The 15,840-nt window shown below is 42.2% G+C and overlaps 2 protein-coding genes across 2 annotated transcripts in view; one reads left to right on the top strand and one right to left on the bottom strand.

The window, feature by feature from the left end:
* Positions 1-15,840, top strand: part of LOC122541621 (zinc finger protein 239-like) — a 182,746-nt gene that overhangs the window by 69,709 nt on the left and 97,197 nt on the right. The gene's annotated exons all lie outside the window — the stretch shown is intronic.
* LOC122541638 (zinc finger protein 239-like) lies at positions 7,767-12,442 on the bottom strand. Its single transcript, XM_043678563.1, has 2 exons — positions 12,404-12,442; positions 7,767-9,504 (listed from the first exon to the last, which is right to left on the bottom strand). Exon 2 carries the CDS (start codon positions 9,036-9,038, stop codon positions 8,343-8,345), a length of 696 nt encoding a protein of 231 aa, XP_043534498.1. The 5' UTR covers positions 9,039-9,504; positions 12,404-12,442; the 3' UTR covers positions 7,767-8,342.

The following is a 15,840-nucleotide window of genomic DNA, read 5'->3' on the forward strand; positions in this document are numbered from 1 at the left end:
GGAGAAACTTGTTCACCCAGAGAGTGGTGCTGTGTGGAATGCTCTGCCGCAGAGGGCAGTGGAGGCCCAGTCTCTGGATTCATTTAAGAAAGAGTTGGATAGAGCTCTCAAAGATAGTGGAATCAAGGGTTATGGAGATAAGGCAGGAACAGGATACTGATTAAGAATGATCAGCCATGATCATATTGAATGGCGGTGCAGCCTCGAAGCGCAGAATGGCCTACTCCGGCGTCTATTGTCTAATTGATCTCTTGGAACCCAACATACCCTTCGTTAGAGCCAGTCTCAATACCAGAAACTTAGCTGTTCGTGCTACATTCCCCTGAGAACCCATCACCTCCTACATTTTCCAAAACAGAATACTTGTTTGAAATAGGTATAGCCACAGAAGGCTCCTGCACTAGCTTCCTACCTCTCTTACCTTTTCGGGAGTTAACCCATCTATGTGACTGTATCTGAGACTTGCCCCTCTTGCTATAACTGCCATCCATCACACACTGTTGCTGTTGCAAATTCCTCATCACTTCTATCTGTCTCTCCAACCCATCCATTCGATCTGATAAGATTCGCAACCAATAGCATTTATTGCAGATATAATCTGCAGTAACCCTTAAACTCTCTTTAAACTCCCACATTTGAGAAGAAGCACATATCACTCTATTAAAGACCATTTTTGCTCCTTCACAATCTACAGACCCAGAAAATAACACCGTCTTATTCCTCTACAAACACTGCCTCAGGTTAAATTAATAGTTATGGCTTATATTTTGAGTTTAATCATGAGACATATCTCCAAAAATATATAATCAAGAAAGAACCAACACTATTCACTACTGCAGACTTTCTGTATGTCCCACTTAAAAACAATACACTTATCTACTTCGTTGTGAACTTCGTCCAAACCGGTTCCTCCAAGATCATTTGCGAAATTCACTGTTTGTTATCCACTCCGATATCCAGCGATACACGAATTCAAACAGCAAAGGCAGTAACTGTGCAGGCTCTCTCTCTCTCTCCCCTGCACTGACCTCACCATGTGCTTCCTTTGTCTGCTCTTCTCCCTTTTAAAACTGCTGTTGTTTTGACTTGTTTTTCCACAAAGTTCCAAATCAGTGCAACAGCATATAAAACAGTAATTGCTGCTCCTGGAATTCGAAGAAATCTCCTCCAGCGCCTAAAATACCTCAAAAAAGGAGCAGCTGTTACAGCCAGAAATCTTTTCCCATCCTCCATCTTGGATTACCCAGAAGGATTTCTGATGTTGGGGCTTTATTGATGTGGGGAACCTCTATCAGTACGTTGTTCATCACTTCTGGAGTCAGCCCACTTTTCTCCATCAGTTTTATGCCTCCTGACACCAGGGACTTTACCACCTTTCACAGCTTCAGGGACCCAGACAAAAGTGACACCTGCAGCTCTAATTGGTCACCACTTTAAATCAAATCAAACTTTAAGGTTTGAAATTGAAAAGCCTTTTGTACATGGTCTTGGGACATAACCCCTTACACAGAAATATTATATGTTGTTGTCAGTCATAGAGTCTACAGCACGGAAACAGAATCTTCAGCCCAGCCTCTCATTGTCGACCAAGAATCCTAATCTAAACTAGGTCCATATACCTCTGAATCTTTCCTTTTCATGTACCTGTCCAAATGTCTTTTGAATGTTAGAACAACATCTACATCTAACATTTCCTCTGGCAGTTCGAATGTACAACATACGAACTGTGAGTGAAAAAGTTGCCTCTTTTAAATCTTTCTCCTCTCACCTTAAAATTATCCCCTACTCAAGGGAAAAGACATTTGCCATTCACCTTATCTATAGTCACAGAGATGTACAGCATGGAAACAGGCCTTTTGGCCAACTCGTCCATGCTGACCAGATATCCGAAATTAAACTAGTCTCGTTTGCCAGTACTTGGCCCATATTCCTTTAAACCCTTCCTATTCATATACCCATCTGGATGCCTTCTAAGTGTTGTAATTTTACCAGCCTCCACCACTTCCTCTGGCAGCTCATTCCATGCACACACCACCCTTAGCGTGAAAAAGTTGCCCCGTAAGTCCGTTTTAAATCTTTCCCCCTCACCCTAAACCTATGCCCTTTAGTTCTGGACTCTCCCATCCCAAGGAAAATAACTTGTCTATTTACCCTATCCATGCCCCTCATGATTTTATAAACTTCTATAAGGTCACCCTTCAGTCTCCAGTGCTGCAGGGACAACAGCCCCAGCCTATTCAGTGTCTTCCTATAGCTCAAGCTGTCCAATCCTGGCAACATACTCCTCATGATCGTAGAAATCTCTGTAAGGTCACCCCTTAACTTCCTATGCTCCAGTGAAAAAAGTCCCAGCCTATCTTGCCTCTTCTTATAAGTCAAACCCTCCAGCTTCAGTAATATCCTTGTAAATCTTTCTGCACCTTTTTCCATTTTATAATATCCTATTTAAGCCAATACAAGGAGAGCTGCAATCCAATAACAGTAATCAATGTTGGTGGAGAAGCAGAAAATATATTAAATGAACCTCTTGTGGCAGTAGAATGTGTTTTTTTTAAACTTCAACAGTCACAATGCATAAGAGTGTATTCAAATGTTGGTAAAAGTGAGGACTGAGATCTCAAGATAAAATGAGTGCAGTGTTTCTCTGGAGTATTCAACAATTTATTCTTTGAACCTAACCATCTCATAATCTCAGAATCATATCATAGAAATTCATCAGCTTTTTGTCTCAAATTTCTCCGAAAGTAAATAACAGAAGCAGAGAAAGATTGGAATTCCTCATTTTTACTTGATCCTTAATTGCAATCTATTGTTGGTATGTAACAAATTGTTTTCCCTTCCTTCATTCCTTGTGACAATTTCCCATTTCTGGCTTGAAGGACCAAAGCAATTACTTCAGTCGCTCTCTTTCTTCGACATTTATAAAAGTTTCAGATTCAGTTTTATTGTTTCTGACTCATTTATACTTATTCTAATTTTTCAGTCTTTAACAAGTTGGTGGTCACCACTTGCTCAATTCTAAAACATGCCAAATCCTCAGGATTTCTTATGTGCATTACAAGAGTTAAGCAAAACCTCTTCCTTCAACACCACTTTGAGCCAATTGTTTCATATCCACTTTATCATATATCTAATGAAGAAAGGTTTTATCTGGGGGAAACAGCATGGCTTTGTCGGAGGAAGGTCATGCCTAACAAATCTGGCTGAATGTTTCAAGGAGCTGACCAAGTGTGTTGATCAGGGCTGTTCAGCTAATGTCGTTTATATGAATTTCAGCAATGCCTTTAATAAGGAAGGTCATGCCTTCATGTGGAAGAAAGATTAAAGGTGATAAAAGCACATGGGATCCAAGGTAAGTTACAAGTTGGATCCAAAATTGGCTTAGTGACAGGAAGCAGAGGGTGGTGGTAGGAGGCTGTTTGTGTGACTGAAGGCTGGTTATGGTTTAGTGTGCATTTTGTATCTGAGTTAGAAGGTTGTAGTTTCTTGGCTCCCTTCAAAAACCAGAGTACTGTTGCTACTTTTGGGAACACATGATTTATGAAATCAGTTACTTACAACCGTTAACTTCATTGGCTGTGAAGTGCTTTTTGACACCCTGAGGTGGTGAAAGTTGACATATGCAAGTTTTTCTTTTAGGAATATGGATGCATCATGGGAAATGGTGGACTGAGAGCACCTGAGATTGCAAATTTACTTCTAACTTATGAAAGTTATTACAATTCAGTAGTTTAATATTTTTGTTGTGATTCTTTTGGAATCTTTAATAGTCAAAAAAATGAAAAAACATTTGGATAAGTACACGAATACAGAAGGTTGAGAAGGATATGGGCTAAGCTTGGGGAGATGGGACTGGTTTATTGTGGGTTTATGGTCGTCATGGACTGATTAGACCTAAGGGTCTGTTTCCATCCAGTACAATTCCATGACTCTATATACTGACATTATAAACCCCTGGACTGTCCCAGTTCATAGAGACATGGATCAGTATATTGTGTACCAGACTCTTACATAGGATCCTAAGTGTTTGTGTGAAAAAAAAAAACACACTGGGCTAAGAAATTAGACTGCTTGGCTTAAGCTAAACGGTGAATTTATTGTGAGATAAAACAACACAGGAACATCACCGCAATATTTAGCTTACACCAAATTTAGAGTCAAGCCAAAATATCAAAGAACCTGAAAATAACTCAAGATGTTTCCCCGATCATGAAATGAATCTCTGAAGGGTGTAAGGTGAATGTATCACATTGTTATAACACCAAGGTGTTTACGGGCTGAGGGAATGCAAGAGATCTGTAGAGGCTTATCCCCACTCCCTTACCATACTCAGGATAGTAGTCTTCATGGACAGAAGAGTACAAATATTCACCATAGTATTATTCAAACACCCAGCACCTGAGGAGGATCTGTCAATAATTCACATCACAACAGGTCTGTTTCTACCCCTTGCCCATTCCTGGGAACTGGATACCTTTACAAGCACAGTGGCCATTACATTAAAATTGGAGCAAGGCTGTTAAGGAATGGGTTTAGGAAGTTAGAGGAAGGCAAGTAGTGCAGGACCTCTGAATGTATCTCACTCTCCAGCCAGTCCTGAGCTCTGAATCCTGATGAAAGAGATGGGTGATCTAGGAACCATGGCACCACAGTTGGCACATCTTTACAGGGAGGTACCCTGAAGACTGGAACAGCAGTAAGAGACTTGATAGTTCAAGGAATAGACAAATGTTTTTGTGGCCTGAGACATGAATCCAGATGGTATGTTACCTTGCTAATGCCAGGATTGAGGATGTTACTGAACAGGTACAAGTATCAGGAGGGGTATTCACAGAGTATAGTGACCATTATATCAGAAGGTTTAGGTGTGGTGACTGAGAAAGACAAGGAACAACCATGAACAAGAATAGTTAACTAGGAAAAAAACAACTGCAGTTGGGTAAGGAACAGATCTGGCAAGATAAATTAGAATAATAGATTATCAGGTGAAATGGTAAATGTACATTGGGCTGCCTTTAAAGATGAGATTATTTGGCTGAAGTGAGAATTGTGGAGGCACTGGCCATAATTTTCCAGTCTTCCCTGAGAATTGGGTGTGGAGCAGGAGATTGGAAAAACTGCAAGTATTACAGCCTCGTTCAAATATGAATGTAAGATAAATGCAGTATTTGACATTAGTAGGAGTAAACCTTCTAGAAATAATAAGTCAGGACAAAATAGGTCACTTGGGCAAATGTGAGTTAACTAAGGAAAGATAAACGGCAATGAGTAACTAATCTCCAGAAATCTTCTGATGATGCAAAAGAAAGGCTTGATGAAGCATGGTGTCAGACTCCTTGAGTGTTATTGCAGCTGCATCCATCCAGGTACGTGGGAAGTAGTCCATTGCACTCCGGACTTATGCCTTGTGCATGGTGGACAGACTTTGGGAAGTCAGGAGGTGAGTTCCTCACCACAGTATTCCTAATATCTGACCTGCTCCTATAGCCACTGTGTATATGTGGCAAATCCAGTTGAGTTTCTGGTTAATGGTAACCCCCAGGATATTGATAGCAGGGGATTCAGTGGTGCTAACATTGAATGCCAAAGGGAATTGGTCAGATGGTCATTTAGTTGAGATAGTTATTGCCTGGCCTTTGTGTGGTGCAAATAATATTTGCCACATGTCAGCTCAAGCCTGGATAATATGGTGTACATGGACATCCAAAACGCAGTTGAAAACATGCCACACACAGCTTTGTGAGTAAAGTTAAGCAAAAGGAAAATTGCTTCGTGGTTATAACATGATCCGAGTGACAATAAATAGTGAGGAGTGATTAATGGATGTATCTCAAGTGGGAAAAAGGTTTATAGTGATGTTCTCCAGGATTGGTGCTAAGGGACATAGTTCTTCCTGAGATATAATTAATGACCTAGATCTTGGTGTGCTCAGCACAATAACAACATTTACATTAAATGTGCAAATGTTATAAACTGTGAGGAGGATGCTGTAAAATTTCAAAAGGAAATAAACAGGTTTGTGAAATGGGGCAGAGAGATGGGAGATAACATTTAATGCTCAAAAGTGTGATGTGGTTTATTTTGATAAACAGAGCACCGAAAAGCAACCGAATCTAAAGGTACAATTCTAAAAGGGTGGAGGAGCAAAAGGATCTCTGTGAAGCTGTGCAAAATCAATGAAAGTTGCAGGAGAGTTTGAGCGATTAGTTAATAAAGCAAATGGCATCCTAGGAATTATCAACAAGGGCACAGATTACAAAAGCAAGATAATTACATATGAAACCCAGATTAAATATTGTCTTCACCTGAGCTGTGTCCAGTGAAGATATTATTGTTGGTGGAATAAAGATTCATGTGAATGGCTCCAGGAATGACAGACTTCAGATATAGAATAAGATTGCAGAAGAGGGGCTATTCTCACTGGAGAAGAGAGGGTTAAGAGCATATGTGATAAAGGTTTTCAAAATCACGAGGGGTCCAGATAGACCAAACAAGAAGAAACTGATCCCACTCATGCAAGGATCCAGTGTGAAGGGACACAAGCTTAAGGTGATTAGCAAAACTGATAGTGATGACATTAGAAACAATACTTCATACAGTGAGTGGTTAGGGTCTGGAACATAAGGCTCAAGAGTTGTGGAGGCAGGCCCAATGGAGAATTCAAGAGAGAACTGTAAAATATAAAAGTACCATGGGGAGAAGGCGAGAAGGAGTATGAGGTTGGGGGATCAGACACACACCTGATTCCTCTGTGTCTCAAAAGGTTCAAAGTATCATGAAAGCTTGAATGTAAATTTTACTTGAAGGGTTTCTCTTCTCCCCTACCCCATGTTAACAATGTGTAATGCCCCTTCAGCATTCAGTAATTTTCAGAATTCCCTCTTTGAACCTCTCTGCATCATTACCTGTGCCCTCTTGTTTAGCACCATTGTTAAACCCATCACTTACACCATATTTTAGTTAATCTTTTTCTTGTCAAACCTTTGTCTCTGCTGCTTTAATTTCTATCGGATCACATCTCTAGGAAACACTTTGGGCCCTAAATATATACAAGCTGTTGTCTGCTTATTCTTCTGTCTTCAAGGTACTAGCCTGGAGGACAGTCTATAGATATTGACTGGCCTATACTGCTCTATTCGAGTCACCACTCAGCATGTGGTCAGCGACAGAGTGAATGTTGCGAGACAGTGGAGACTGTCACAGTCGAGGCACATCCTGCCCTCCCTCTGACCTCCCAGCTGGGCTCACTGATGAGGAATGGGATTGCTGGCTGATTCTTCTCCTCCTCCACAGTCTAAAGATACTGAGGCTAATTGAGGTACCTCCGTTATTACCCCCGGTGCCTGTGCTGGTCAATCAGAAACTGAAGCCTTTCAAACTACTGACTACCTGACTGTTTTTTTGGTGAAAGTGAAAGAATGCTGAATTTATACAGGAGCTTCTGTACATATTGATATCTTCTGGTGATGTTTGGTAATCAGGCCCAGTGTTACACATTTTTGAAACAATAGGACTGATAGTGGGAGAGGTTTGAAATAGATACTGTTGAGACAGACAGTACTTTGGAACAATAACTCCCCTGCATGAGCACTGCAGGGTAAATAACACAGACAGCTCTCATTGCCATGGAAGCAGGTGACTCAGCTTTGAGCCCATGTGGAGATGTCGGTGTCTGGTGAGAGGACAATGTGAAACAATCTGGACATACATCACCACTGGAAAGATTTGTCTCCCGTGTGGATTCACTGATGTACCAAGAGAGCCAAGAATTGAATGCTTTATTACAGGACTCACACAGACAGTGTTTCTCCCTTACATGAATGCATTGACGGACCGGAGGTACGCTCACTGTGTATCACATTTTAGACAAGTCTGGATCCAGTGGTATTTTTGGAGATCTGGGGTGAATATCTTATTATAAACTTTACACTGGAAGAGTTCATCTCCTGCTTGAACCTTCTGGTGTTACAAAAGAGTCAAGGATTTCGCACGCAGTACTCCACCGTGGAGATTCTCTGAGGGAGCAGTTCTGGTGAGTTTGTGAAGAAAATGTCACAGATTTCACACATCAACAGTTGTTTCCCCAGCAGGAATACTTTTGTGATACATCAAGCCTAATGACTGTACAAAGGCCTCATTAAACACCTTGCATTACGTGGACATGTCAGTGTCACTGACAGTGTGAATACACAACTGCATACCTTACATTTCAATGGTTTCTCTTTGGTCAGCAATGTTGCGTGGTGAAGCATTTGTCACAGCCTAGTAAAAAGTCTTTCTCGGTGTGGTTGTGTCCATATTTGATGAGTGTCACTGTCTGTGTGAATGCTCAGTCACACACCTCATTTAGCTTCCCCGACTGTGTGAATGCGACGGTGATCCAACATTCCCCACAACTGTTCAAACTCCTTATTACACACGTCACAAGTGAATATTTTCTTCTCCCCTGTGTGAGTGTGTCGGTGTTTCACCAGGCCTGACAATTGTGCAAAGGTCTTATTGCACACCTCACACTTGAAAGTTTTCTCCCCAGTGTGAAGACGTTGGTGTTCAAGGAGGTTCGATGACCGTGAGAATGATTTGTTACACACTTGGCAGGTGAACGGTTTCTCCCCAGTGTGAATGCGTTGGTGTGTACGGAAGTGAGTTGAGCGTGAGAATGATTTGTTACACACCTGACACCTGAAAGGTTTCTCCCCTGTATGGATGCTCTGGTGTTCCAGGAGCCTCGTAGATGTTGCGAATGCTTTATCACAAACTTCACACTTGAAGAATTTCTCCCCTGTATGGATTGTTTGGTGGACCCGGAGACTCGATAACTGTGTGAATGATTTCTCACATACCTCACATGTAAATGGCTTCTCCCCTGTATGAATACGTTGGTGAACACGTAGGGTCGCTGACTGAGAGAATGATTTCTTACACACGTCACAGGTAAATGGTTTCTCCCCTGTGTGAGTGCGTTGGTGCACAAGAAAGTCTGACGAGCACCAGAATGATTTGTTGCACAATTCACACTTGAAAGGTTTTTCTTCCATGCAGCTGACCTTGTACTAATAGTGATTCACTGTTGCTGGGGATCTGATGAGTCTGTGAAACTCTCCTCACAAACTTCACAGTTGAAAAGCCTCTTTACCCAGAGGAAAGGGTCAGTAGTTCATGAGGCTTGATGAATGATTGAAGGTCTCACCACACTTGAAGCCACTCACACTTCTTCCCAGCCTCACCCTGACCGATCACCCACAGCCGAACCTTCAGAAAGGTTGGTTCTGATGGAAGGCTCCACACCACTGACCAGTTTCAGATCTGATGGTATGTCAAAGCTCCCCTGACCTGACTGATTTCCAGATGACGATTTCACTGCCCAACCTTCTCTGTGTTGAGCAATGCTGTGCAGGACTAAATGTCTTCCCACGGCTGTGCAATTGCTCCTTGGGTGATAATCAGGATCTATCTACAGTGTATATCCTCTTTGATTCTCTGGTGTAGTACAGTGCAATCCTTCTGTAAAACAGCAAGAGGAAACATGAATTTTTCCATCTCCCTCTCTTCCTTTGCTGAGGGGGCTGACTGCTCAGTTAGAGACTGTGCCACAGTGAGTGATAGGCTCCTATTCAACTGTTTGGGGGAATCAGATACAAGTGCTTTCTTTTTCCTCAACTGATTGTAACGCGCTCTGTGTTTCTAGCAGGAACCATGGATAGTGACTCGGAGCAGACAATGTGGCTACTTTCTTTCCCTTCACCAAGCATAACCACCCCTCCACGTCCCCCGTTGTCCCAGGCACCATTTGGGCAATGGGAAAGACAGACAGAATTTAGACTGGGCCATTAATTCACAGTGAACTATCAACACTAAATCATATCAATCTGGATACATCCCAGACTCATGGTCACTGTCCTTGGATATGTCCCATTCTACTGGGAGGTAGAACAGTCCTTAATATTAACTCCAAGGATTGCCAGGGCTTCAGGTGAAACAAGTTCAAGGAAAACTACTACTCCCCTCCCAACTGATGAATGGGTACTTCATCATCATGAGGGAAGTAGACTAAGGAGAGATCCAAAAACCAGATGTCCATGAAGCGCAGTGAGCTATCATCATCATCAGCAGCAGCACTGTATTTCACCAAAATCTCTCAGCCCTCATTCCAGGATTATCATCATGAAGTACATAGAATCCCTACAGTGTGGCAGCAGGCTGTTTGGCCCATCGCCAATCTTCCAAAGAGCACCCACCCAGATACACACTCCCCTACCTATAACCCTGCATTTCCCATGGCTAACTCACACACCCCAGGACACTGTGGGCAATTTAGCATTGGCCAATCCACCTAACCTGCAAATCTTTGGACTGAGAAAGGAAACCGGAGCACGTGGAGAAAACTCACGCAGACACAGGGAGAACACGCAAACTCCACACAGTCACCCAAGGCTAGAATTGAACCTAGGTCCCTGGCGCTGTGAGGAAGCAGTGTTAAGCACAGCCACCATGCCCCCCCCTTACATGAAAAAAGGACAACATAGATATCAACCATGATCTTTTTGAATAGCTGGGCAGGGTCAAAGGTCCAGATGGACTACTCCTGCACCGAATTCATGTGTTAATAACTAAGCCCATTGCAAGTTAAGGATGTCATTGGACTGGCACCTATAAATACTGAGTGCAGATTGCAGAATATAAAGTACAACTGTAGCATGAGTATATCGTGGTGTTAAAAATTAAGAAGGGAGGTCTCCTCTGCAGTTTACTGTTTTAGTTGTGGATAAGGATTGTTTAACACAATGTTGCTTTGACCTGGTTTGTCAGAATAAACATTATAAGATGTGAAATCATGTCATTTGGAATTCAAATGCCTTTTAAAATTTCGTCAGGATCCCATGTATATCTCAGCCAACACCACCAAACAAAATGACCTAAATTATCACATTGATATTTATGGGAGCTTGCTCTGTGCACTTTGATGGCCATGTTTCTGACAGAACAGCAGATAACACACTTCTGAGGTTTTAACTGGATTTTAAGCACTGTGGGACATCTGTGTTTGTGATGTGGGATATAGGTAAAATAGTGTTACTTCTGCAATCATAATTACTTATGCAAGGTAAATGAACTCACACCAGTGTATAATTGTTTCAATTAAGAGCTGAGTCAACAAGAACGAAAATTATGTGAAGGAAATATATAATTGTTTTTGTATTAGCTAAAATGTGCATACAAGAATGAAATGTGCCTACAAACAATGGTAGATGTTACAGACAAATAGATAAGGTGCTGTGAGGGGAGGGGGTTAAGTTAGATATGCCTGTACAAGCAGTAGTTATAAGCATCTGTTTCCCACTTCTGCAAAAACAAAAACAAACCAGAATTAAAAGGTCATAAGGCTCAATATGGATGGGAGGAAATGTTACAAGTAAGGGAAACAGATGGTAGTGAAGGAGGATATACCTAACAATGGGCCACAGCAGGATGTGGTGAAATGGCCAAGTAAAACTTGTATTTTGTTGTGCACAAGACCGGATAAGGCAAGAGATAAGACAAGGCAATAGTAATGGGTGCCGGGTTTAGAGTAGTGGGAGGAGGGAAAGAGAAACGAATCCTATATAAGAACATTTAAGAGGCATTTGAATTGGTATATGAATAGGAAGGGTTTGGAGGGATATGGGCTGTGCTGGCAGGTGGGACTAGATTGGGTTGGGATGTCTGGTCGGCATGGACAGGTTGGACCGAAGGGTCTGTTTCCATGCTGTACATCTCTATGACTCTAAGATATGTACTTGCTAAACTCTGTGTGTCTATTTTAGGCACCACACTTGCAAGCGTATAATAAACGATACTGTTGCTTCAGATCTTGTTTCGAACTGAAATTATTGAAGTGAGTGGGTTCTATTTCCCACAGTGAAAAGCTCTATGCCATTGTAATTATTTTTCTTAAGAGGTTCACAGAGACAGGGTGCTGTGATACCATGGAAGGATTAAATAAGACAGACAAAATCCAGGTCCCAATATAAAAAGAACTGACTATTCCCAGTCTGCAGGATAATAGTCAACTCCCAACACATACACAACTCAAAAGTAAGAAATTAATAAGAATCCCCAGACATTCTGCATCTCCCAGATAATGTCACCTCACCTTCTGATGTTCAGGAATGAGCCATCAACAAAACTCAAGCCTGGAAATCAGAGGGAAATGCTTCCAATAAACACACACAATATCCAACACACAGCTCCAGTCAAACAGTTCAGCACAAAGTACCGAGTAAACAGCTCTCTCAGCTGGATCTTCTCACACAGCATAAGGGACATTTCCACCCCCTGACTGCCCACAGGATAGTCAGTCTGCCTGAAGATTGGTGTGGATATTATGGGATACAATTTGTATAAAAGCTGCTCCTTCACTCACCATCTCCTCACTTGGTTTTCAGTCCCTATAGGAAGTGAACCAGCTCTGGAAGAGGAAGAGGAGACAATGGGCAGAGTGGGTGGGCTCTCTGATTGACGTCTCTCACAGTCAATCCAAATATTTCTGATATGGAGCTGCCGGTATTGGACTGGGGTGGACAAAGTTAAAAATCACACAACATCAGGTTAAAGTCAAACAGGTTTATTCGGAAGCACTAGCTTTTGAGTGCCACTCCTCCATCAGATGGTTGTGTAGGTTAAGATCATGCTCATAGAATGTATAGCCAAAGGAGTCCAGTATCACAGAAAATGTGATATAGTAAGCAATCTTAGATTAAAACTTTCATCTATTATAATAGGATATGCTGGTTTCTGTTCTTTAATATGCGTTTCATGAAACTTGGGAAACTGACCGGTTAAATGGAGGTGACTCTGAGCAGCAGATCAGGTGGGGATTTAAACTTGTCGTTGTCCCATCTGAATAAAACCTCACTTGTTGCAGCTGCTGTCTCAGTTCCCCAGAGATTTCTAGTTTAGAAATGTGCATTCTTCTTCCTCGGAGACTTTCAAACTGACAAAATCAGTGTGGGATGTGAATCCTCGGATGCATTTGACACCAGATCAGAGCAGGAAGACCCACAGCATCCAAGGCAATGATGCACAAAAGGGATGTGGGAGTTGATTACACATAAGAGAAGGGACAGGAGAAAGGGATGCAAGTGGAAGTACACAGAAGGTGCACAAGCTCTGGGACTTGTGAAATGTCTCAACGTATGAGTTGGGTCTTATTGTGTAAGCAGGTGCCCGTGAGTTGGCAACTGATAGCCTTGCCTACGGGTTACCTGCTGTGTAACTTCAGCTGCCCCCAGCATCGGTTCAACATTCACATCTTGTTTCACTTCCAGGATGTTTTTATTCAGTTATGCCCCCCAGAACCTCTACCAGGCTGACCTAGTCTAAACCTTATAATTGGTGATATTGTTCAATATGCAATACACAAGGATGATTGTGGCCATTTTCTCTTTCTCTCTCTCTGGGCAACATTCTGATCCACGCCTTGGCGTGGCTAGTACCTAAAGAGTTCTTCAACATCCCATTCGCTTTTCTGTATGAGAACTGTCTTAGGCAGATACGGGCATCAACGTGGGATGAAGGAGGGGAATTGCTTTCTGTTGAGAAAGGTCCGTAAGTGATCTCATTCAATACAATGTCATCTCTGGCTTTTATTCCTGCTGTCCTGCTTTTTCTCGAGTCTGGAAAGGAGGTGTGTAAATGGTGCTGATCACTGTGGCCTGAGACGGGCTAGCAGGCAGTGCTGATCACCAGAGGCCAAGAGAGTCTTAGCGAAGTACAGCATGGAAACAGACTCTTTGGTCCAACTCATCCACGCCCACCAGATATTCTCACCTAATGTAGTCCCATTTGCTGAACAAAGAGACCTTGGAGTGCAGGTTCATAGCTCCTTGAAAGTAGAATCGCAGGTAGATAGGATAGTTAAGAGGGGGTTTGGTATGCTTTCCTTGATTGGTCAGAGCATTGAGTATAGGAGTTGGGAGGTCATGTTGCCATTGTACAGGTTAGGTCAATTTTGGAATATTGTGTGCAATTCTGGTCTCCTTTCTGTTGGAAGGATGTTGCGAAACTTGAAAGAGTTCAGAAAAGATTGACAAGGATGTTGCCAGGGTTGGAGGATTTGAGCCACAGGGAGAGGCTGAAAAGGCTGGGGCTGTCGCAGAAAGTGCTGAATCTATTCTGTGAGAGTTTGGTGGAGTGGCAACATAGAGAAGTTATTCCATCCTCGTTTTAAACGTGAAAAAGTTATTCTTCCATTCCTTTCCGAATGTTTTATTAAAATACGAGGAGCGGTTTCTGCCTCAATGATCCTTCCAGACAGAACGTTTTAGGCCTTGAACACGCTCTGGGTGATAAAGTATATTCTTCAACACCCTCTAATCCTTCCATCAATTACTTTTAATCTCTGCTCCCTGGTTATTGACCTCTCTGCTCAGGTAAGTATGATTAAAACCATCCCATCATCTGCCTCTACCACTTCCCTCCCTTCTACTAGCCCCAAATGGACAAACTTCCATTAATTATCCTAGTCCTGAATTCACAACTTTCTCACATAGTCTCATGCCCTCTCTGAATTCATGCATGTTCTGATCCCTTGCACATTATCGCAAGGATAAACATCCATAACTAATGTCAGTCTGAGGATGACGAATGCTATTCCCAGAGCAGAAATCAAACATTTCCCGGGGAAACTGAGACAGCAGCTGCAATAAGTGAGGTTTTATTCAGATGGGACAGTGACAAGTTTAAATCCCCACCTGATCTGCTGCTCAAAGTCACCTCCATTTCCCCGGTCAGTTTCCCAAGTTTCAGGAAATTCATGTTGCTCCAGAAATATTTGGATTGACTGTGAGGGTCGTCAATCAGAGAGCCCACCCTCTCTTCCTGGTTCAGAGCTGGTTCACTTCCTAGAGGAACTGAAAACCAAGTGAGGAGATGGTGAGTGAAGGAGCAGCTTTTATACAAATTGTATCCCATAATATCCACACCAATCTTCAGGCAGTCTGACTGTTTTGTGGACAATAAGGGGTGGAAATGTCCCTTATGCTGTGTGAGAGGATCCAGCTGAGAGAACTGTTTACTCGGTGCTTTGTGCTGAACTGTGTGACTGGAGCTGTGTGTTGGATATTGAGTGTGTTTATTGGAAGCATTTCCTTCTGGTTTCCAGGCTGAGTTTTGTTGATGGATCATTCCTGAAATTAGATGCAGAGTGTCTGAGGATTCTCGTCAATTTCCAGTTGTTGAGTTCTCTGTGTGTTTTGGGAGCTGTTTATTATCTTGTGAACTGTGAAGGGTTAGTTCTGTCTCTGTGTTGGGATCCCGACGTTTCCTGTCTTTTCAAATCCCTTGAAGACTTCCCACTGTCTTATCTTTGTGATCGCATTAGAAAAGAGCAAAAACTCGCAATTATATGGAGCCTTTCATGGTCACCAGTATCCCAAAATGCTTTACAGCCAATGAAGTCAGTTTTGAAGTGTTGTTGTAGTGCAGGAAACGTCGCACCCAGTGTGTGCACAGAATACTCCCACAAACGGCAAAGTAATAATGACCAGACAATCCGTTTTTGATTAGGTTGATGGAGGTTTAATTTTGTCTACATCACCAGTGATAACTCCCGTCACCTTCAACATAGTACCATGGAATATTTTACACTCATCTCTGAGAGAGCAGAAAAGGCGTCTGTCGGTTTAACATCATAGTTGAATCCCAGCATCACTGACAGTGCAGCACGCCCTTAATTTTCAAAAAGTGACTGGATGTTTAATATGAGCAGAACTCTAGAAATCTTTATTTATCTTATATAATCGTTCAGGTTTCAGTTAGTAAGCAAACACTGACCTTGAATCACATGAGGAGATATTCAGA

This window comes from Chiloscyllium plagiosum, chromosome 37 (genome assembly GCF_004010195.1).
Source record: "Chiloscyllium plagiosum isolate BGI_BamShark_2017 chromosome 37, ASM401019v2, whole genome shotgun sequence".
NCBI lineage: Eukaryota > Metazoa > Chordata > Chondrichthyes > Orectolobiformes > Hemiscylliidae > Chiloscyllium > Chiloscyllium plagiosum.

Bases quoted from the DNA above. Each gene is read 5' to 3' on its own strand.
- LOC122541638 (XM_043678563.1), bottom strand. From the start codon at position 9,038: ATGGAAGAAAAACCTTTCAAGTGTGAATTGTGCAACAAATCATTCTGG.